At 51.5% G+C, this 24,031-nt stretch overlaps 2 protein-coding genes and 1 pseudogene across 2 annotated transcripts; 2 read left to right on the forward strand and 1 right to left on the reverse strand.

Annotated features, from left to right (window-relative positions):
- LOC8071966 (TORTIFOLIA1-like protein 2) lies at positions 2,434-5,179 on the forward strand. Its single transcript, XM_002449702.2, has 3 exons — positions 2,434-2,569; positions 2,918-4,362; positions 4,515-5,179. The coding sequence occupies exons 2-3, from the start codon at positions 2,953-2,955 to the stop codon at positions 5,034-5,036; spliced, it is 1,932 nt and encodes a 643-aa protein (XP_002449747.1). The 5' UTR covers positions 2,434-2,569; positions 2,918-2,952; the 3' UTR covers positions 5,037-5,179.
- Positions 5,592-8,354, reverse strand: LOC8062658 (annotated as a pseudogene).
- On the forward strand, positions 8,303-22,948 carry LOC110435681. The gene is made up of 4 exons (XM_021461564.1): positions 8,303-8,972; positions 9,269-9,430; positions 9,514-9,736; positions 22,708-22,948. The coding sequence occupies exons 1-4, from the start codon at positions 8,637-8,639 to the stop codon at positions 22,731-22,733; spliced, it is 747 nt and encodes a 248-aa protein (XP_021317239.1). The 5' UTR covers positions 8,303-8,636; the 3' UTR covers positions 22,734-22,948.

Below are 24,031 nucleotides of genomic sequence, written 5' to 3' on the forward strand. Positions count from 1 at the left end.
TAATAATAATAATAATAACAATAATAATAATAATAATAGTTGTAATAATAGTTGTAACTTTTAGGCTTCTTCTGCATATATAGGCCTTGTTTAGTTGGCAAAAACTTTGGTTTTTGGCTACTGTAGCACTTTCGTTTTTATTTGACAAACATTGTCCAATCATGGAGTAACTAGGTTTAAAAGATTCATCTCACAAATTACAGTTAAACTGTGTAATTAGTTTTTATTTTTATCTATATTTAATGCTCCATGCATGCGACCAAAGATTTGATGTGACGGAGAATCTTGAAAATTTTTGCGAACTAAACAAGGCCATAACTCAAAGCAACCAAAAGCAAAAGGAATGAAGATCATGCAAACGGTAGCGCAACTTCCATCCCATCATCATCATTCAAAGGGGAGCGAAAAAAAGCTAGTAGCACACCACAGATGACTATTACCAGTTTACCACGAGACCGCGAGGCACAAGATGACTTGCGAAGAAGCCAGTGGAGATCGAGCGAGGTGTAGATGATGGTATGGTGACCTGACCCCGGAAAAAGAATGTAGAACCCGTCTACACCATCGCATAGTATGGTTGAATCACATGCTTGGACATTCAACTTATTCGCTTGAGCTTATCAGCTAAATCTTTTAGCCATTTAGCATTATTTTTTTCTCATAATAAATCAGCTAACAATATTTTTTATCATAACTTATCAGCAAAAAAAATTCTAATTGCATTGGCAGCAACACGAATTGATAGTCAAGCGTCCCAAAATTTGCCATTATAATATATATGATTTTTATATTAGCATTAATTGGTCTCTCGAACACGGCCAATAGTACATTATTATTAATGGATTCCTATGCTCCCAAATGACCGACCTATATATTAGCATGGTTGGTCCCGCACGGCAGCATGGATGCACTGTGCATGGTCCTGGAAATTCTCATGTTGCAAACAAACACGCTCACGCTTTCCCTTTTGAGAAACCGTGACTTTTGTGTTATTTTAGACTGATGATGACCGGTGTGACCCGCCGCTAGCTACCACTCGTTTTCCGGTTGCCACAACTGACCACGACGTTGTCCGAACGGCTTCTGCACTGTTTGCTCCAGTCCACACTTGTCCGGATGGGTTGGGTTTTGCTTGTAGTTGGTCATGCAGCCCGTGATCTGTCAGCATGGTATTTTGGCCCGGTCCAGACATGGCATGGCCCTGCAGCTATTGGGCCTAGGCCAGCACAGCTGAGGCACTAGGTTGTGCCTAGGCCGCCAACGTGGCTTGTGGCACGGCTCATGCACAGATCGACGGTCTGGTACTTAATAGTCTAGTAAAAAATATAGTCTACTAATTCAATATAGGCCTGCTGTTGGCTCATCCAGCCATTCTAAGTGGCCTGTTAAGAAATGCAGTCTGCTAATTCTTAAAAAAAGAAAATATAGGCTTGCTGGCCTGTTGCTGGTCCTTCCAGCCATCCTGGCACGAGCTTGGCACGATGGCACGACAGCCCATGGGCCATGCATTGGGCCAATGGGCGGGCACGAAGCATGGCGAGGCACGCCCGATAGGCACAGCGGCTCGTGGAGGCACGGCGCCGTGTCGAGTTGGCACGACCCGATGTCCATCTATAGTTTTGCTAGTGCCGTGGCACACAATAGGGTGCAGTGCCACGCGACGCGGTGGCCTACTGACGTATAATCTTAGCGATTCGGTGACTGCACATTAAGCTACTCTATCCATGCTATTGAAAGTGTTGTTTTTATCTTTCAAACTTCTTATTTGATCGTCCGTCTTATTCAAAATAATAGCTCCATGCCGTGGAGTACACCGCTACACGCTGTGGTGCGCCACGTGGTATGAGGTGGAGGGGGGGAGGGGGCGGCACTGCTAGGCTAAGCTGAGACTGTGCTCGTGGCTGGGACGTAAACTTGTTTGTTTTGGTGTGTATATAGAAAAGTTATTAGTGAGTGGAAAATTCGATTTTTGTTTAAATAATAGCTCCCTAAATAATAATTTAGAAAAGCGAGTTGACCCTGAGAATGGGCCACTATTAATGAAACATCGTGTCGTGCATGGCCGCCCAGGCAGCAGGCACTGCCCTGCCTGAGAATGGGCCCACTGTCCATTCGGGCCCATTGGTACATGGATTCAAACGCGCCCTGGCTGACCGTGGCAGAAACACGAACGAACGGTCAAAGCGACCGTGGGGGTAGAACGGTCATTCCGTCACCCCACCCCCCAAATTCAAACTCCGCGGCCGCTCCGCCTCACCTTGAATGGAAACGCCCACCCCGCTCTCCTGCACCCGCACCCGCACCCGCGCCTGTGGCTGTGGCTGCAGGTGGGCCTCCTGGACTCGTCTCCTCCGTGTGGCTGGCACACTGTGAGTGAGAAAAGTTTTAACCCCCCCGCGGCGGATCTCAGCTCACCTGCTGGTGCTCGTTGATTTGAGATTCGCTCCACTCCTTCTCGTCCTCTGCCGCCTGGCGATTCGAATTCGAGCCCTGTGTAGAGAGAGAGAGAGAGAGAGAGAGAGAGAGAGAGAGAGTGTAGGCTGCTGTGCAGTCCAGTTCTTGAATCCAGGTGAGTTCAGTGCAGCGCCCAAACCTTCTTTCCCGCTCTTGTTGATTCCTCAGTCTCTCCAGTTCTTGGAACATCGCGCGCTTCTTCTTGCGCGGTTGGTTAGTGCTCGTCCAAAGCGGGTCTCTGGATTGAGTGGTTTTGGTTTGGTTTGGTTGGTTATCATTCACCCATTTCCTCTTTTAACTCTCCCCTACCCTGCGCTATGAGTGCAAAATTACTGATTTTTTTCTGACGCCTGTCGAGAATCCATGGACGCGGCCACCGATTCCGTGGTTCTTGCGCTCGATTCTGTCCAGAGCCGCCTAAAAAACGCGCCCTTTTGCCGTGTCTGAATCGCTTGTGTTGCAGATCGAGCGGCGTTCCGTGGTCGCCGCGGCCCGCCGATGGGCCGGAGCCTGAGCCCGCTGCTGCGGCAGGAGCTGGACAACCTGGACAAGGACGCCGACAGCCGCCGCGCCGCCATGAAGGCGCTCAAGTCCTACGCCAGGCACCTCGACTCCAAGTCCATCCCGCACTTCCTCGCCGAGGTCTCCGACACCACCGCCACCGCCACCGCCGCCGCCGCTGGCGGCGGCGGCGGCGGCGGCGGCATGCCCCCCGCCGGCGAGTTCACCATCTCGCTCTACGAGGTGCTGGCGCGGGTGCACGGCCGCAACATCGTGCCGCAGATCGGCAACATCATGGCCACCATCATGCGCACGCTCTCCTCCAGCGGGGGGTCCTTCCCGCTCCACCAGGCCTGCTCCAAGGTTGTCCCGGCCATCGCGCGCTACAGCATCGACCCGTCGTCGTCCACGCCCGACGACGACAAGGCCGCCATCATCGCGTCACTCTGCAGGCCGCTCTGCGGCGCGCTCATGGGGCAGGACGGCGGCGCCGCGTCCGGGGCCGCGCTGTGCCTCAAGGCGCTCGTCGAGTCCACCAACTGGAGGTTCGCGTCGGGGGAGATGGTCAACGAGGTCTGCCTCAAGGTGGCCGGGGCGATGCACGACAGGGCGACGCGCTCCAACGCGCACATGGGCCTCGCCATGGCGCTGGTGAAGCACAATGGCCTGATTGCCGAGGCGTACGCGAGGTCCATCGTGCGGTCAGGGTTGCAGATACTTGATGGGGATACGGCGGAGAGCAGCTCCCAGAAACGCCTCTCGGCGATCCAGATGATCAACTTCTTCATGAAGTTTGTTGACCCCAGGTGCTTGTCTTCAGAGCTTGGCAGGGTGATTGATGTGATGGAGAAGTGCCAGAATGACCGCATGCCGTTCGTGCGAGGTGCTGCGTTTGAGGCGTCACAGAGTGCGAAGAACATCGCTGCGCAGAAGGGGTCAAGACATGAGGTTGGCACAAGCCCAATGGTTGGTGCAAATTTTCACAAGAGAAGGGAGAAGAGCCCATACCGGAGCCTCTGGAGTGCCAAGGGCAGCCCTGCAGTCTCCACCGTGACTGCTTCTCCAGCCCAGTTCAGATCCCCGGAATCGCAGGTTGTGGATTCATCCATCATGAATGGCAGCACACTCACTGAGTCACCGGTCTCAGTCGGCCAGTCCTCTTGCAACTTTGATCAGAGTCGGCGCACGAACAGGAGGTTGTGGAACAATGATGGCGTCGATGTTTCTCTGAAGGATGGCTTGTTCATTCAGCTTTGCTCAAACAGCAATTCCTATGAAGATGACTTGGGCGAGGTCTGTGACAGTGAAGTCACTGATGCTAACTTTGAGTGCACTAATACATTTGCAGGATTTGTGTCACCAAGCCCAAATGGCTCCATTTCAAGAGACAAGACTCCCAGTCCCAGGGTAAATATGTTTACATAGTATCTCAACTGTTTTAATAAATCTTCCAAGATTGTTTTATGTTCTTTTTGTACAATGTGTACATGTGTTCCTGAGTTGCATTGTACAGTACCTCAGTTGAGCAAGTAACTAACTTGTTCTGTTTGCCCCCCTAGGTTTCAGACAAGCCGATCAGTATTGATGACGTGAAGATATACACAACACCAAGGAAGCTTTTTCGATTGCTTCAAAGCTCATACGACTCTGACTCCGCTAGCGATGTGGGACAATCCACTGCAAAGCCCAGTGGCTTATGGTCACCAGATCAGGAACATAAGGAACTAGGGATGTCATCTGAACAGATTCAGTCTCTGCATTCAGACAGCAAGGCTGATGAGATGAAGGATGAGAATGAAACCATTGACACGCAGAACAGCAATCATAGGACTGAGACTCTATCAAGTGCCGATGAATCAGGACTTTCCACTAACGAGGCTGAGAACATATCGACCAAGGCTTCCCCTGAAATTGAACTCAAAGAGGATGATGTCTGTATTACAAGCAGCATAGGGAACACGAGGAAGTACAGAGCAAAATTCATTTTTGTTCTGAGTTTTATTGTGATCGTTTTGGCGATCATAACCATGTTTATTAGGATAGAGAATTATGATGATTCAGTGTACCTTGTCCCCACTTGATGTTTTGTGGGTTTCCTTGCTGTTTGTTCAGGTTGATACATCTGTTGTACCACTATAGAGTGGTTTGTGTTCTGAACTATTTTGCAGTCATCTATCCATGAATGACAGCAAATAATCTAATTGTCATTTTCATGTTCACAATATGTTTACAGTGCTCTGCAGTCTCACTCATGTGGTGAAGCGCTTAGTGAACACAGTTATAGCCAGATTTAGTTTGCAATGCTTTTGTTGTCCACTGAGCTTGGCTTATTGTGCAGAAATTGTCATCTATTTTTGAATGAACTTAGAGTAAATAAGTTTATAATGACATTGTATTTTGAGTTCAAGAGTTGCTGTTGAGTCAGTTTAACAGGGCTGTAGCGTCCATAGAGATGTGAGTGTTTCTGCAGGATAGCCACGGTTTGCAAAAATACATGGAATTGAAATGTGAGTGTTTCTGCAGGATAGTAAACATGGTTTAGCCAGATTCAGTTTGCAATACTTTTAGGGATTTTGTCCACTGAGCCTGGCTTGTTGTTCAGAAACTGTCAGATATTTTGAGTGAGTTAAGTTTATAGTGACATTGTATTTTGATTTCAAGAGTTGCTGTTGAGTCAGTTTAACAGGGCTGTGCTGTCCATAGAAATGGTTTGATTTGCAAAATCAAATGGAATTGAAATGTGAGTGTTTCTGCAGGTTTTTTGTTTTTAATTAAGTTGAGTCAGTTTAACAGGGCTGTGCTGTCCATAGAAATGGTTTGATTTGCAAAATCACATGGAATTGAAATGTGAGTGTTTCTGCAGGTTTTTTTGTTTTTAATTAAGTTCCAGAACTGTGATGGTAAATGTTCACCCAGGCTATATATTCTGAAAAGTCAAACAGAATACCAAATGGATGTTCAGGTGCAATCAGTAAAACATTTCGTGCATTGCTGAGTATCCTATGGAATCACTGAACCGAGTCCACAGTAACACCAAAATTATAGGATCATAACAGTACTTCACAAGCAACAGCCGAACTGATCCAGGAAGCAGTAATTACAGTACTTCACGAGCAACAGCCGAACTGATCCAGGAAGCAGTTCGTGACATTCCAGAATACAGAGTATGACTTGGTAGGGTCAAGAACGTGTCCTACGAACACGATCACCCCAGATCGCTCCTCCATAATGAAGAAAGTGAATGGATGGTCGGCGGTGAACTCGACGAGGTCAGGCGGTGGCCCGCCACCACCACGGACGTACCACGCCGTGACTTGACCTCACCTTCGTCCCCGTTGCACATGCCCCGCAGGTCAGCAGCCTCCAGCGAGAACGGCAGCGTCAGACCCAGCTGGCAGAACTCTCCTTGAGGTTCCCCCAGTTGAATGTTATCTTGAACTTGGGCAGCTTCAGGTCCACAATCCAGAACTCCATCTCGGCCAAAGATGCTGTACATGAACGCTGGCGACGCGGTGACCACGTCGACCATGGTTGCCATGCCGCCACACGCGTCCGGGAGGAAGACGAACATGGAGTACCGTGTGCTCTCGTTGACCTCCATCGATGGCGTGTCCTTGGAATTTGTGGCGACCTGCCCACGGCGGCGCTTGAGCTGGCCATGAGCCGGTGGTGCGGCGCTGGGCTTGTAAGGTAGCTTTAGGACCTTAAACCCGTCCATGCAGGCAACGTCCATTCTCTGGTATTTCTTCATGAAATCCACCGTCGAGCCGGTGGAACGTGCCCGGGGACGTGAATTGGAGTTGAAACGGCTCCATCCAATCACCCTTGAAGTAGACGGCGTTGGCGAGCACGAGGTCAGTGGCGGGCTTGATGTCGTCAGTGGAGATCATGGAGTCGATGAGGTTGTGGGTGGCCTTCTTCACCCACTCGTTGATCATCCTCACAGTGGCCTCGGGCTGCACACAGAGGCGGAGCTCCCCATACAGCAGGGTGGGGCAGCTGCCCCACCTACTGCCGCACGGGAGCCCTTACTACTACTCTCTTCTTCCTTAAGGACGGCAGTCAAGCGGCATGGTTAGAGCAGCGGCGTTCAGTCTCCAACGACGCCGTGACGTTTGTTGGGTTGCTGGATTACTTTTGGTTGATAAATGTAAACCACTAATACGAGATATCATTCTTCAACCAATCTTTAAATGTGTCATATATATTGTTGTCAAAAAAGAACTGTTATAGTTTGAATGATGTCATCAAAAGATTACGTCCATAGTTTGCCTCACCTAAAATTTCGACCGAGCTCCGCCACTGGCTGCACATGCCACACATTGTGTTATTAGTGAATGTTCAAGATGATCAATGCAAGGTATAGTAAAATGAACAAATGAACCCTGGGTTAAACTGTTACGATTTATGATTAGTGATGTAAAAATGAATGATAACAAGAATTTTGTATGTAAATATGATGGCATATAATTTTCTCCATCTCATCCAATCTTAATAGAATAGGAAATAAGGCGCCCAATCTGATCTAAATTCATTCAGCATCTTGATTTACACATTGAGAGTTGAAGCACAGATATCCAAATGTCACAACGATTAAATATCTTTTAGCAGGGAATAATAATATTGTGTTCGAAACTTAGAACGAGGGGAAAAAAAGCAGCTAATCTAATCTACTAACCTCATCGGTGAAGCTGACGGTTCTCGCCTCCGACTTGTAGGCCTCGGCGGCGACGTCGCGGAACGCGTCTGTGAGCCCTCCGAGGGCGGCGTCCACCCAGACGCCTCCGCCGAAGAGCACGCGCGGCCCGCCGGCGTCGGAGCGGTCCGCGACGCGGCGGCCGAAGTCGGCGAGCCCCTCGGCCGACGGCGCGCCGAGGAAGGCGAGCAGCTGCGCCTGCGTGGCGCTGGCGCCGCGCGCGCCCGCGGCCGTCAGCGCCAGCGCGGCGTGCAAGGACACCGGCGAGAACGCGACGTTGCGGTTGTGGTTGTTGTTGTTGGCGGCGGCGGGACGCGGGGGCGCGCGTGTGTGTGTCTCTCTCCCTCTAGCTCTCTCTCTGGGACACCTCAGGACTTGCTTTATTTGCCGTTCTAGATCGGACGGCCACTACCTGTTCGACGGAATGTCTCAAGTGAGTGAGGCTGCGAGGATGACTGCGGATGGAAGTACAGACCGACTCACTGGGCTCCCGGAAGGTCTCCTGCTGGACATTCTGTCCTTCCTTCCATCGAGGGACGCAGTGCAGACGTGTGTGCTTGCCCGCCGCTGGCGCAACCTGTGGAAGGGGGTGCCTGCTCTCCGCATCACCCCTGCCACCACGTCCAGGTACTGGGGCGCCAGTGCCCTGAACAACAAGTTCGTCAACTGCCTGCTGTTCTTCCGCAATCAGTTGCCCCTCCATGTCGCCGAACTCAACTCCTATGAAGGTGGCGATTTCGATGAGGCTGTCCAGTATTTGGAGCTTTGGATTCGGTACAGTTTATCATGCCGTGTTGCCGAACTCTGTGTCACCATCCACGGTGAAGCTGTACGTTGGCTGCTTCCCAAGGGACTTATCATCACCTGACCCAGCTTGAGCTTACCTGGGTCAAGACGCATCACGATCTGGATTTCTCAAGTTGTATGTCTCTAAAGGATCTGAAGATGACTGATTGTGGCATTTACTGTGACAGAATCATGTCCGATGTCCCCATCACTTAAGCGTCTTATCATCATGCAATGTCACTTCCTTGCTAGTGTCCGTACCCAAATATCTGTCCCGAATCTCATTCTCCTTCTGTTAGGTGACTGTAAGAGACGTACTCCATTGCTCGGGAGCATGCCGTATCTAGTGGAGGCATTTGTCGGACTTGGAGACTGCGATGATTTTTGTAAAAATAGTTATGAGATTGGTGATTGCGGGGATGAGTCATGCTGGGGATGCCACTTCTGTGAGAACAACTATGGAAACAGTAACTGCATTCTTCTTCAGGGTTTGTCAAGCTGTACAAATCTGGAGTTAACAGCTGCAACAGCACCGGTATGTTTTCCCTTAGCACTCAATTGTTTTCCTTTGTTCACCTTCCATTCTGTCCTTACATTTGTTTCTTTAGTTGGAACGTGGAATAGCCATTGGGAAATATGTACTGTGTAGCTAACAGTGGCAAAATCATGTCATGGGTGCACATTTTCTCTAGTGCTTTTGCCTAGTCCGTTTTGCATGTTAAATACATACTCAATGCTCTTATTCACTTCAGTTGCATCCCCATCATCATGCTTCTTGTACTGCACAAGTTAAGATGTTGAGTTATTCTTACTCAGTTTTCTTTTATGCAGTTCATTTTCAGGAAGGATTTGACGCGATGCCCTGTATTTAGCAAGTTAAAAACTTTGTTACTCAATGAATGGTGCATTACTAATAACCTTGGTGCATTAATATGCTTTCTCCAGCACTCACCGGTTCTAGAGAAGCTCATTATTCAGTTTGAGCCTCCAGAGGTGCATGAATTCTCTGTTATTATAACCTGTCTATTTAAAGTAAACATGTATGATGAATTAATTTGGCATACATTTTCTGACAGATACATGAGAGATTAGTGGAAATAGGAGCAAGTTATGACCTAAGGAAGCATTCCCTTGTATTGAAGGACCTTATTGTTGAAGTTAAATGTGATGATGGTGATGAGCAGATTCACAAATTCTTAGATGTCTTGTGTTCCTATGGTCTACCCCCTGAGAAAATCAAGATCCAACAACCTCCAAAAGTGACTGGGGCCCGATTTGATAACACTTGGACTTCTGAAAGTAAGTTTTCTGTTGGCAATCTAAAAAATTACTCCCTCCATTTTAAATTATAAGACGTTTTAGCTTTTCTAGATTCATAGTTTTTGCTACACACCTAGATATATGTTTAGATACATAGTAAAGGCTATGAATCTATAAATGTCAAAACATCTTATAATTTGGGACAGAGGAAGTACTATATTTGGTACAACCCTATTTCTGTATGTATAAAATATAATGAAAAGGCTTGACCAGATATTGGCCATGGCCAAAGTTGGCGCTTTGCCAAAATTAGAGCTAAAAGATGATGTGTCTTGCGGCTGTCAAAATTGGGGTGTGACAAAATTACTGCAGAAAAATGGTGTTCTGAATGTAGCCATTCTAAACGTTTTCAATACTATGATATGACATGTGGGCCTGCTATGCCATCTATTTGCTTAGGATCAGAATTGGAGACAAACACAGTAACTCTAATTGGACTCTATATATATATATTTTTGAAAACATGGACTCAAAGTTGTTGGAGGTAACAGAGAAATAATGAGTCAGGGGCCAACTATCCCAGGCGACTGCATTGCAATATATATAGGATAAGTACTGCATTGATTACATACAGCTCACTAGAGCTTTAAGTAGACAGAATAGCTGCCTGGGTACCCGCACAACTCTTGGGCTACCCAAGGACTTAATGATATAGATTAACTAAAAACTTAAATACACTAAATGTGCCTGGGAAGCAGAGCTTACAGCTACAGTTCTCCCCTTAAGACCTGCTTCAACCCTTCTTGATCTGCTTGATGCCAATTCTGCTTCTCATATCTTCAAGCTTGGCCTTGCCCAAAGCCTTAGTGAGAATGTCTGCCAATTGATCAGCTGTAGGGATGTACTCAGTTTTGATGCTGCCTTCTTCAATGCAATCCCTGATAAAATGTTCCTTAACTCTGATATGTTCGCTCCTGTCATGGAAGACAGGATTCTTAGCAAGTGCAATTGCAGACTTGTTGTCAACCCTCAGTGATGGATAAGTCTCTGTTGGCTGGTGGTTGTGGGCTGCAGTAGGCAGCACATGGTCCTTGTGTAGGACAGCATCCTTGACTGCTTTTAGGACAGCAGTTAGCATCTGTAGGACAACATCTTGACTGCTTTTAGGACAGCAGTTAGCATCTGTAGGACAGCATCTTAGACTAGCATCTTAGACTAGCATCTTAGCATATGCTGGCTGGTTAGCAGCCCTATAAATATGTATCCCCAACCCCTCAGGTTGGCATAAGATTGTGTGAGAAATAAACCCAGAAAATTGCCCCAACTCAGTGTGCTATCCTCTCAATGAGAGTAAGGATCCTGCTCACACCTAGAGCAAGGATCCAGCGACTAACAAGTGGTATCGGAGCTGTAGTATCCTGTAGCCTAAGCATTTCCTGCTCAATCCCTTCTCCAGTCAAGCTCCCTGCCTCGCAGCAGCCCCAGCTGGCAGGAGCAGCTGTTCCGGCTGCCTCTGCTCTCCGCGCAGCAGCGCGCAATGGCCGTAGAAGGGCAGTCTCAGCACTCGGGCACCTCGAGCGCGCGGCGTCGGCAGGAGGCCGACCTCGCTGCAGCAGCAGCGAGGGCGTCGAGGCTGGCCCAAGCGGAGCTGGCAGCAGCCAGAGCGGAGGTGGAGGCAGCAGCAACTGCAGATGCGGCGCGTGCAACGGCAGCGGAGGTTGAGGACCTGCGCAGCAGTCACAGCAGCTCCATCGCTGCTGATGACAGTGCTGACCCAGACCTGGAGCTGCTGGAGAGAGATGCGGCACGCCGGCGAGCGGCGCAGTGGGCAGCTGTGCACGCCCACGAGCGTGGCCGCAGTCCAGACAGGCGTGGAGGCGCCGGCAGCGTTCCTGGAGGAGGCGCGCACGGCAACAGCGGTGGACGGGTCGAGGAAGAGCATGGCCTTCGCAGGCCGCGTGGCTCTCTCTCCCCGGACCGGTACCGTGGTGGAGCCGGCGACGCTCCTGGAGGAGGCGCACATGGCAACGGCGGTGGACGGGTCGAGGAAGAGCACGGCCTTCGCAGGCCGCGTGGCTCTCTCTCCCCGGACCGGTACCGTGGCTACCACGGGTACCAGGCTGTTGTCAGGGACGTTGGCCCTGGTGGTGGGTGGCCTACCCTCACCAAGACCAACTATGTTGAGTGGGCTGCGGTGATGAAGGTGAGACTTCAGGTGCTGCACATGTGGGAGGCAGTCTGGTACGACGACGTCGACTACGACCAGGATCGACGGGCACTGAATGCCCTCATCGCTGCAGTCCCGACCGAGATGCAGTTCTCGCTTACCAGCAAGCAGACTGCCAAGGATGCTTGGGACGCCATTGCTGCAGCACGCATCGGCAGTGATCGCGCCCGCAAGTCCACACTGCAGCAACTCCGCAAGGAGTGGGAGGACTTGGCCTTCAAGCCAGGTGAGGACGTTGATGATTTTGCTCTCCGTCTCAACACTTTGCTGCGGAAAGTGGTGCAGTTTGGTGACAACACCTACAGCGAGGAGAGAGCTGTCGAGAAGCTCTTCCGCTGCGTCCCCGAGAAGTACAAGCAGATGGCTCGCTCAATCGAGTCCCTGCTAGACCTCTCCACGATGTCGATCGAGGAGGCGATAGGTCGCCTCAAGGTCGTCGACATTGACGAGCCACAACCCTCCTCGGGGCCCAAGCTCCTTCTCACCCGGGAGCAGTGGGCTGCCGGGCAAGGTGACAAGAAGAAGGGGGAGCCTTCTGCTACAGCAGCCAGCCGCAAGCGTGGCAAGCGCGGCAAGTCACGCAAAGGCGCCCAGGCCGGGGCGCAAGGGCGTGCCAACGGAGGCGCCCGCGGAGGTGTCCAAGGCGCCGCCGCCGAAAAACCTAAGCCGGCACAAGATGACTGCTGCAGGAACTGTGGTCTTGCTGGCCATTGGGCTAAGGACTGCAGGCAGCCACGACGCGCCCAGGCCCACGTCGCGCAGGCAGAGGAGGAGGAGCAGCCAGCTCTGTTCATGGCACATGCTAGCGCCGAGCCATCTCCAGCAGCACCGGCTCTTCTCCACCTCGATGAAGCCAAGGCACACGCCCTCCTCAGCAGCGGGTCCGGCGGCAGCGACAAGATCGATGGGTAGTGCCTCGACATCGGCGCCACCCACCACATGACAGGCCGGCGGGAGTTCTTCTCCGAGCTCGACTCCAACGTTCGAGGCTCCGTCAAGTTCGGGGACGCCTCCGCCGTTGAGATCAAGGGCGCCGGCTCCGTAATCTTCGTCACCAAGAATGGTGAGCATCGGCTGCTCACCGGCGTCTACTACATCCCCGCGCTGAGGAACTCCATCATCAGCTTGGGACAGCTGGATGAGAATGGCTCGCGCGTGGAGATCAAGGACGGCGTGCTTCGCATTTGGGATCCTCGTCACCGACTTCTCGCCAAGGTGAACAGGGGGAGCAACCGCCTCTACGTCCTTCACGTACAGGTGGCGCAACCTTTTTGCCTTGCAGCTCGGCGGGACGATGAAGCCTGGCGGTGGCACGAGCGCTTTGGGCACCTCAACTTCGAGGCCCTGAAGCAGCTCGGCAACAAGGAGATGGTGCAGGGCATGCCGTGCGTCGACCACGTGGAGCAGTTCTGCGACACCTGCGTCCTCACCAAGCAGCGACGGCTGCCCTTTCCCCGCCAAGCAAGCTTCCACGCCAAGGAGAAGCTGGAGCTCGTGCACGGCGACCTTTGCGGCCCCGTGACACCGGCTACACCTGGAGGACGACGCTACTTCCTCCTCCTCGTCGACGACGCGTCCCGCTACATGTGGGCTGTCCTCCTCGACACCAAGGGGGCAGCCGCGGACGCCATCAAGCACTACCAAGCTACTGCGGAGAAGGAGTGCGGCCGCAAGCTTCGGGTGCTGCGCACGGACAACGACGGCGAGTTCACGGCGGCTGAGTTCGCGGCGCACTGCGCCGACGAGGGGATCCAGCGCCACTTCACCGCGTCGTACACCCCGCAGCAGAACGGCGTCGTCGAGCGCCGCAACCAGACGGTGGTCGCCACCGCCCGCGCCCTCCTCAAGCAGAGAGGGATGCCGGCGATCTACTGGGGAGAGGCGGTGATGACCGCTGTCCATCTCCTCAACCGCTCGCCCACCAAGGCGCTTGACGGCATGACGCCGTACGAGGCTTGGCACGGGCGCAAGCCGGTGGTGAGCCACCTCCGCATCTTCGGTTGTCTGGCGTTCGCCAAGGAGCTCACTCACGTCGGCAAGCTCGACGACCGGAGCACTCCAGGAGTGCTCATTGGCTACGCCGAGGGCGCCAAGGCCTACCGCATCCTCGACCCTGTGACACAGCGCGTCCGCATCTCCCGGGACGTCGTGTTCGATGAAGGGCGAGGCTGGACTTGGGACAAGGCGGTGGACGACGGCTCGGCTTCGACCCTCAGGGACTTCGTCGTCGACTACGTCCACTTGGAGGGAGCCGGGGCCAAGGTCGGCACCAGCAGCTTTGGTCCGTCAGCGTTCGGTGGAGTTCGCCACTCCACTGTCCGGCGACAAGGATCGCGTCGACGCCTACCACGACGATGAGCCTCTACGCTACCGCACCATGGACAACATCCTCGGTAACCAACGTGTCCCTGGGTTAGCGGTACACGACTTCGAGGCGGAGCTGCACCTGGCACACGAGGACGGTGAACCTCGCTCCTTCGCTGAGGTGGAAGGAGACGCGACATGGCGTGCCGCGATGCAGCAGGAGATGGACGCGGTCGAGCAGAACCGCACTTGGGAGCTTGCTGATCTCCCTCGTGGTCACCGCGCGATCACCCTTAAGTGGGTGTTCAAGCTGAAGAGGGATGAAGCCGGTGCCATCGTCAAGCACAAGGCTCGCTTGGTGGCTCGAGGTTTCGTGCAGCAGGAGGGGGTCGACTTCGACGACGCCTTCGCCCCCGTAGCACAGATGGAGTCCGTGCGACTTCTCCTTGCGCTAGCTGCCCAGGAGGGCTGGCCGTGTCCATCACATGGATGTCAAGTCGGCGTTCCTTAACGGCGACTTGAAGGAGGAGTCTACGTGCACCAGCCGCCGGGATTTGTGATTCCCGGCAAGGAAGGCAAGGTGCTTCGTCTGCGCAAGGCCCTCTATGGCTTGTGGCAGGCACCGAGGGCGTGGAATGCCAAACTGGATTCCACAATGAAGGGGATGGGCTTCGAGCAAAGCCCGCACGAGGCGGCCATCTACCGGCGGGGCAGGGGACGAAAGGCCCTGCTGGTGGGTGTCTACGTCGATGATCTTGTGATCACCGGCACCGAGGAGGTGGAGATCGAGGCGTTCAAGGAGAAGATGAGGGCGACCTTCCAGATGAGCGACTTGGGCCCTCTCTCCTTCTACCTGGGGATCGAGGTCCACCAGGACAGCTCCGGCACCTCTCTCCTACGCCAAGCGCATTGTGGAGCTGGGCGGTCTCACCGACTGCAACCCAGCCCACACTCCTATGGAGGAGAGGCTGAGGCTGAGTCGGGAGAGTACGAAGGAAGAGGTGGACGCGACGCAGTACCGGCGTATTGTGGGCAGCCTTCGCTACCTTGTCCACACGCGACCGGACTTGGCGTTCGCCGTCGGCTACGTCAGCCGGTTCATGCAGCGACCGACGACGGAGCACCAGCAGGCCGTGAAGAGGATCCTCCGCTACGTCGCGGGCACCTCCGACTACGGTCTGCACTACCCGAGGTGCCCCGGTGCGGCACATTTCATCGGGTACAGTGACAGCGACCACGCCGGCGACATCGACACGAGCAAGAGCACCAGCGGGACGCTCTTCTTCCTCGGCAAGTGTCCGATCAGCTGGCAGTCGGTCAAGCAGCAGGTGGTGGCTCTGTCCAGCTGCGAGGCAGAATACATCGCAGCCACTACCGCTTCTACTCAGGCTCTGTGGCTGGCTCGGCTGCTTGGCGATCTCCTTGGCAGAGACGCAGAGGCAGTGGAGCTCAGGGTGGACAGCAAGTCCGCCTTGGCCTTGGCGAAGAATCCAGTCTTCCATGAGCGCAGCAAGCACATCCGGGTGAGGTACCACTTCATCAGGAGCTGCCTGGAGGAAGGGAGCGTTCGGGCCAACTACATCAACACCCAAGACCAGCTCGCCGACTTTCTGACCAAGTCCCTTGGGCGAGTCAAGTTCCAGGAATTTCGCACCAGGATCGGGATGGCTCAGATACCCCACAAGGAGCCACACAAGACTTAGGGGAAGAATGATGGATAAGTCTCTGTTGGCTGGTGGTTGTGGGCTGCAGTAGGCAGCACATGGTCCTTGTGTAGGACAGCATCCTTGACTGCTTTTAGGACAGCAGTTAGCAACTGTAGGACAGCATCTTGACTGCTTTTAGGACACAGTTAGCATCTGTAGGACAGCATCTTAGACTAGCATCTTAGACTAGCATCTTGGCATATGCTGGCTGGTTAGCAGCCCTATAAATATGTATCCCCAACCCCTCAGGTTGGCATAGCATTGTGTGAGAAATAAACCCAGAAAATTGCCCCAACTCAGTGTGCTATCCTCTCAATGAGAGTAAGGATCCTGCTCACACCTAGAGCAAGGATCCAGCGACTAACACTCAGTTCCACAGTCTCCACCTTTCTTCCCAACAAATCAGCCAACAATCTTGACAGCCACAAGGCTTGTGTGGCTGCTGAAGTCATAGCCACATATTCAGCCTCACAACTAGACAAAGCCACCACCCTCTGCTTGATAGATTGCCAGCTGACCAAGCTGTTGCCAAAGAAGAACAGACAACCTGTTGTGCTTTTGCTGGAGTCAATATCACCAGCTAGATCTGAATCACAGTAGCCCACAAACCTAGCAGAATTTGGGGCTCTTTTGAACTGCAGACCATAGTCCAATGTTCCAGCCAAGTACCTCAGCACCCTCTTGACTGCTTGCTGGTGCTCAGTGGTCGGTTTCTCCAAGAATCTGCTCACATAGCCCACTGAGAAAGCCAAATCAGGCCTGGTATGAACCAGGTATCTCAAGCTTCCAACCAGCCTCCTGTACTGAGTTGGATCCACCTCCTTGGCAGTGCTATGCTTGCTGAGCTTCAGGCGCTCTTCCATTGGTGTAGCCGCTGGATGGCAACCAGACATGTCTCCCAGTTCTAGGATTTTCTTGGCATAGTGAGTCTGCCTCATGGTGGTCCCATTCTTGCCTTGCTGCACTTCAATGCCAAGATAGAAACTGAGCAAACCCAAGTCACTCATCTCAAAGGTGGATTTTATCCTTTCCTTGAAAGCCTTTACTTCATCTTTGACTGCTCCAGTGATGATCATATCATCAACATAGACCCCAACCAGCAACACTGAGCCCTCTGAACCTTTCCTGTAAATTGCTGCTTCATGTTTACTCTGTTTGAACCCCATTTCCTTTAGAGTAGAGTCCAACTTAGCGTTCCACGCCCTGGGTGCCTGCTTCAGCCCATACAAAGCTTTGTGCAGGCGATATACCTTGCTTTCTTCCCCAGGAATGGCAAAACCAGGTGGCTGCTGGACATATACTTCTTCCTTGAGCTCTCCATTGAGAAAAGCTGACTTGACATCCATATGATGAACAGTCCATCCTTCCTGGGCAGCTAGAGCAAGTAGCAGTCTCACTGATTCTATGCGCACAACAGGAGCGAACACATCCTCATAATCAACACCCTCTTGCTGCACAAACCCACGAGCAACAAGCCGAGCCTTGTGCTTCATCACATCTCCTTTCTCATCTTTCTTCAGCTTGTAGACCCATTTTAGAGAAATTGGCCGATGGCCAGCTCGGGGAGACACAAGCTCCCAGGTGCCATTGCGCTCAACAGCACACAGCTCCTCTTTCATTGCTGCCTGCCATGCAGGATCATCTTTTGCCTCTGCATAAGAAATGGGTTCGCCAGAGTGGGTGAGGTGGAGCTCTGCGAACAAGCACTGCGCCGACAGCGGAGCTTCCTGTTCCCCACCCAATATGCCATCTATGGTACGATAGCGCAGCTGCTCGTCGTTGTGATAAGCGTCCAGCCGTTCCTCATCATTTTCCAAGGGAGTCACGTGCTCCACTTGTGGGCTGGCTGGAGCTGGTGGTGGTGAAGACGTTTTGGGTGTCTCAGACACCTCTTCTCCTGCATCAAGCACCGATTCTGCAGTTGGGAAAGCTTCAGGTGAGGCAGAATGGGGCTGAGGAGATGAGTGTGACTGCACTGAACCTCCAGCTCCAGGGATCTCTTCCTCCCAAGGAAACTCCACCACAAAATCACTACCAGCTGCCCCAGACGTACCTGCTGCTGGTGATGTCCAATCCCAACCTCTTCCTTCATAAAAAACCACATCTCGGCTGACACGTACACGCTGAGATGTTGGATCAAAAATTCGATAGGCTTTGGCTCCTTCAGCATAGCCAATAAATACTCCAGCTTCACCACGATCATCAAGTTTCCTGAGCTGAGACAAACGGCGAGTATATGCCACACAACCAAACACCTTCAGATGGCCAATAGTGGGTGCTCGGCCATGCCATGCTTCATAGGGAGTGACATCACCTAGAGCCTTGGTTGGTGACCGATTCAGAATATGCACAGCAGTCATCACTGCCTCCCCCCAAAACTTGGCTGGCATCTGGCGCTGCTTGAGCAAGGCACGTGCCATGGCCACCACGGTTTGATTTCTACGCTCCACTACGCCATTCTGTTGTGGTGAATGAGGAGCACTGTAATGACTTTTGACTCCTTCATTGGCACAATAAGCAGCAAATTCTGCAACAGTAAACTCTCCTCCATTATCTGTGCGCAGAACTTTCAGTTTACGCCCACTCTCCACCTCTGCAGCAGCTTTCACCGTCTTGATAGCATCTGTTGCAGCATCCTTAGATGACAGCAGCACTGCCCACATGAATCGTGTGGCATCATCTACAAGCAGCAGAATATAGCGATTACCTGCCGAAGTTGCTGGCGTAACTGGCCCACAGAGATCACCATGCACCAATTCAAGGTGATCCTAAGCACGATATGTTGCTGCAGCAGGAAATGATCGCCTCCTTTGTTTGGTGGTGACACAAGTGTCACACACTTGCTCAACATGATCGATCTTTGGCATCCCTCTTGCCATTTCCTCCTTGCCAAGCCTCCGCAGGGCCTCAAAATTCAGATGCCCAAAACGCTCATGCCATTGCCACGCCTCCTCATCCCTGCGCGCAGCAAGACAAACTGGCTGTGCTGTCTTCATATGCAGTACATACAGCCGGTTCGCGCCACGCCTCACCTTGGCCAGTAGGCGACCGCTGCTGCGTTCCCAAATCCGTAGTACTCCATCATCAATCACCACCTTTGAGCCATTCTCATCAAGTTGACCGAGGCTCATGATCGAGTTCTTCAATGCCGGAATGAAATAAACTCCATGAAGAACACGATGCTCACCAGTCTTTGCCTCAAAAACAAATGAGCCAACGCCCTTGATTTCCACCTTGGACGCGTCCCCGAACCGAACCGTGCCTCAAACGTCCGTGTTCAGGTCTGAAAACAGGTCACGCCGCCCAATCATGTGGTGTGTTGCGCCTGAATCAAGGTACCAGCCGCCAGCCATCTCTTCATCATCTGCTCCCAGATAAGCACGCGCACGCGGCTCAAAGAGCTCAGCGCGCTGCATTGTATAGTTGAGCTCCGGCGTGCTCTGTTCCATCTCAATGGAGCCGTGAGACAGAAACAGAGCCGCATCCTCCTCATCCGCAGCAAACTGGACACACCCTTCATGTTCTCCTTGCTGCCCAGCTTGGTTTCCGCCGCCACGGCCTCCTCCACGGTTTCCGCCACCGCGTCCACCTCTGTTTCCTCCCCCGCCGCCGCGCTCTGCTCCACACGGTGCGGCTGGGGACATTCACGCGCCCAATGCCCTTCCTGATGGCTTTGCCTTCTCCACGTCCGCCACCACGACCAGCACCTCTGCCTCGTCCGCGTCCACCACCACGGCCGCGTCCGCCGCCACCGCCATGCTGGTTCGAAACCCAGAACCGCCAGCTTCTTCTGCGCCTTGCTTCTCCTTCTTCAAACGCGCACGCCACTGCTCCTCGGTGTACAGCAGCTTGCCGTTGATGGACACCGGCTCTGTCACAGCTTGCGCTTCACGTTCATCCACCGCCTTGAGCCTTCCTGTCACCTCCTCAAGCGAGAGCGCCTCGAAATCGAGGAACTGCTCAATGGCGACGACAATCTGCGCGTACTTGGCAGGCACCGTGCGCAGAAACTTCTCCACAACACGCTTCTCGTCGATGTCCCTGTCACCATGAAGAATAAGCTGCTAGTGCAGAGTTGACAGCCGCAGGGCAAAATCCTCCACCAGCTCGCCAGGCTTGACATCCATGTTCTCCCACTCCCGACGCAGCCGCTGCAACGTCGCTCGGCGGACCCTGTCCACACCGATTCGAGTCGCAGCGATGGCATCCCATGCCTCCTTTGCTGTCGCCTTGTCAAGGAGCGGGAGCCCCAACTCCTTGGGCACATACGCGACAATGTCGTCGCGATACTGCACTGGGCCTCCTTCGACAGCTTCCCAGAGATCGCGCGCCTGCATCCTGAGCTTCATCGTCTGGCTCCACTCATAGTAATTTGTCTTGTCCAGCATTGGCCATGATGTGCCGCTGCCGGAGTCGCGGTAAACCACTCTGCCCTGCAGTGATTCATAGCGGCCGCCGCCACGACGCCTTCTGTCACGCAGAGGTGACTGCGAACGGCGCCTGTCCCGCGATGGAGTCCTCTGGCTCCTCAAGTCCTCCTCCTCTTCTTCCTCCTCCACCTCCTCATCTCCCTTCTCTGCTGCTATCTCCGCCCGCAGCTCCTGTGCTGTTCTGGCCGCCGCCTTCACAGCTGCTGCAGCCTGCTGTGCCGCCTTGACAGCCAGCGCCGCCGCCTCCTCTGCTGCCTTCAGCCGCGCAGCCTTGCCTGAGGGGTCGCCTAGCTCTCCCTCAGTGGCTCCCTTGGCCTTCCTGGCCCGGCGCTCAGAGGAGGTTGACGCCATGGATGGAGAAGAGATGAGAAGATGAGAAGTTGAGAAGGTGTCTAACCTAGGCTCTGGTACCAATTGTTGGAGGTAACAGAGAAATAATGAGTCAGAGGCCAACTATCCCAGGCGACTGCATTGCAATATATATAGGATAAGTACTGCATTGATTTCATACAACTCACTAGAGCTTTAACTAGACAGAATAGCTGCCTGGGTACCCGCACAACTCTTGGGCTACCCAAGGACTTAATGACATAGATTAACTAAAAACTTAAATACACTAAATGTGCCTGGAAGCAGGGCTTACAGCTACAAAAATAATATACTAGCCAAGAATACCAAAAGGAGCAAGACCATCACAAGGCAACTCAAGGACACCAGAACATGAGGTGACTGCAACTACAACACATTCATGCCTCAAGTAACTGTGGCTTCAACTATTAGGAAAGAATGTTGTATTATGCCCATTCCATGCTATCAAAGTTAGATGGTTTCACCTGAGGCAATCTCAGGTTTCTTGCATAACTTTCACTTTAGAGGCTCTTCATAAGTTATAAGTTGGGATGGGGTGGTATAAAAGGCACTCAAAAGCTACTACCGTCAGATATGATGTGAAACTTAGGTTTTTCATGTAGCTTTGCCTTGTGTTTTTATGAACCAGGATAAACCCGGATTCCATTAGCAACAGAGAATAGGTACATCGAAAGGCCGGACTCAGATTTAGGCAACAAAAGAATGTAGTACAAGATGGGATCAGCTGCCTCAGGTGACCAACCTGCTTAGTACGCAGCCTACGCATGGACATATCCCATGAACAAAAGTAAATACAACATGTATCAACATAAGAGTTGCAGATAAGTAGTTGAAACATCAGAGTTCCAGAGTGCAGCATCATAGTTCCGGAGTGAGTGTCGAATATCAGATCTCCTCCAGATGAGCACTACCCTTCTCCTCTTCAGCCAGCTCTTCAATGGCAGTGATTCTCAGGGGAGGGCGTTTTGGCATTGTGATCATCATCTGGATGGTGGTGCGCAGAATTATGTTAGCTCCATCAGCCACTTATCCTTGAGACCTGGCCTCAACAACCCTGCACAAAATATAAGAAAAAACAGGCTTTTGTGGTTACTTTTAGAGGATGTTTGATTCTTTTATTTTTATTCAAACATGCTCTATTTCGAGTTTTCGACACTTCCAAGTTGATCAGCAAATAGCTGAATTTAATAGAACATGCATCGACTTATAAAAAAGATTGCTGGATTCATCACATTCGCAAAAGCAACAAGTAGGATTGCCTTGCCACTTTTTTTGTATCATGTATCGTCAGGGGCGGAGGCTTCATGGAGGCAAAACTGGGCCATCCCCCCCTCTTGCAGGACACCATTAGCTTTATTAGTTTATAATTCTCATGAATGCTTTATAGGACTACATCTATAGTCATGGTCTGAGAAGTTGTGATAGTTAACACAGCAGCAGCTTTTGTAATTGGCCCCTCCTTGTTTTTGGTTTACTGTTCGCCAGTGATTTATCGTTGGTAAAGATTGCTCCAGTGTCTAAAAGCCACAAAAAAAACTTGACTTTTTTGGGGGATTTTAGCTTCCCAGATATGTTGGTGGGACAAACCTGAGTCAAGTCTGAGTTAACCACTCATATGTGGATTTAACAGAAAAAAATCCCTGAATTTGTCCATTTCCAACTAATGATATCTTCATGTTCTGATCTGAATTGGTTTCCATTGTTCCATCAAAATACATCGAGCAATCTCCTGAAGTTTAACTGGAAACTTCTAGCCTTGCAATTGTATATATATACTGCATTTGTTTTTTCATCACAAAGCTCAAACAGTACAGGTTTATATGGCTTTGCCATAGTTGCATCAGGTTACAACCACAATTGTATAGCTTTTGCCTTGGTTGCATCAGGTTCCAAGCTGTAGGTCACTTGTTGAGCAATCGAACCTTCTTTATTCTGGTTCCAACTGCTTAATGTGCCTAATTCATGTTCGTGCAGGTTTCAGCTTCGAGCAGGAGATCTAGTTACATGTACTGTGGACGGATCTGAGGCACTGAGACTCTTAACGCTTCTGAATGCATTTGGACCGAGAATGAGGATAACTGATGTCGCCTTGTGTATACTGTCAGACCATGCACGCTGTATGTTACTTCATAATAGAAGTTCACATGTCCTGCACTTGTGCTAGACCTGTGTTGCTTGCTTGTTGAAAACTTGGCTGGGTCGGTTTCTTTCCTAGAATGGGTCGTTGTTTTCACTTGGTTTATTTGAACCTTATATTATCTACTACCACTAGTCACTTGGCATGGCTTTAAATTGGTGAGAGCCCGAGCAGCCTCTCACATATATGAATGTCCGCCCTCTGGGAGCTCAACGCACCGGAATTATTAACGCCGCTGGTGCTCTGGCGGCGAGACGATGCCGTGTTCTCGACAGTCACATTACGTCCGGATGGAGTCCTCCGAGTCCGAATCACTGCGGGGCTGTTTGGTTGCCTGCATCCGGCAGAACCAGGCTACCCGGATGCAGGGCAGTTGCCTGCTCACGTCGTTGAGCTAGGCTCTAGCCATGCAGAAAGGAGGCCGTGGCCAGGCTTGGCAGGAACGCCAAAATCGGCCGTTTCTACCGGGCCAGGCTCGTTGGCTGCAGGGGTTAGTCTGATTAATGATATATTAGTGTATGATTAGTAAATATCAAGTGATATTAATATGTTTTAAAGATGTTTAAGATATAATTAGGTAAAACAAGAATTTTTAGAGCATATTTCTAAAAAATAAAAATCATAATCATGACTTTATATTTTTTTATCTCATATAACATATCTTCATACAGACAACCAAATAGTATCTCTTCTCAGCCAGACTGAATAGATACAGTCAACCAAACACAACTGTGTTGCAAATACGAGCCTGGCTCTCCTGCTACGCGAACCAAACAGCCCCTGCATGTGGAGGCCACGACGCGATAGCTCAGACTCGCTTTAGAGCATCTTCATCTGTTTAGCAAAATTCGTTTTCCAAATCTTGTTTGTTTGTCAACTTTCAAAATAATATAGGAGTTTGGCAAATTTTATTTCCAAAAACCGAAAAACTCGCTAACTAGCTAAACGAAGAGCCCCACTAAGTATGAGAAGAAAGACCCATACCAAGCACAGGGCTTGTGCGTATATTTGCGCAGTAGATAGCGGGGAGATATGTCAAATTGAAAAAGATAAGGAATTGAGATGTCAAACTGTAAGAGAGAGTTTTTCCTCATTTTACTAAAAAAAATTATGGATGAAAAAGTCATTTGACAAATTGCTGGAGATACTAGCAGACACGTT

The sequence above is a fragment of the Sorghum bicolor genome, chromosome 5 (assembly GCF_000003195.3).
Source record: "Sorghum bicolor cultivar BTx623 chromosome 5, Sorghum_bicolor_NCBIv3, whole genome shotgun sequence".
In the NCBI taxonomy this organism is placed as follows: Eukaryota; Viridiplantae; Streptophyta; class Magnoliopsida; order Poales; family Poaceae; genus Sorghum; species Sorghum bicolor.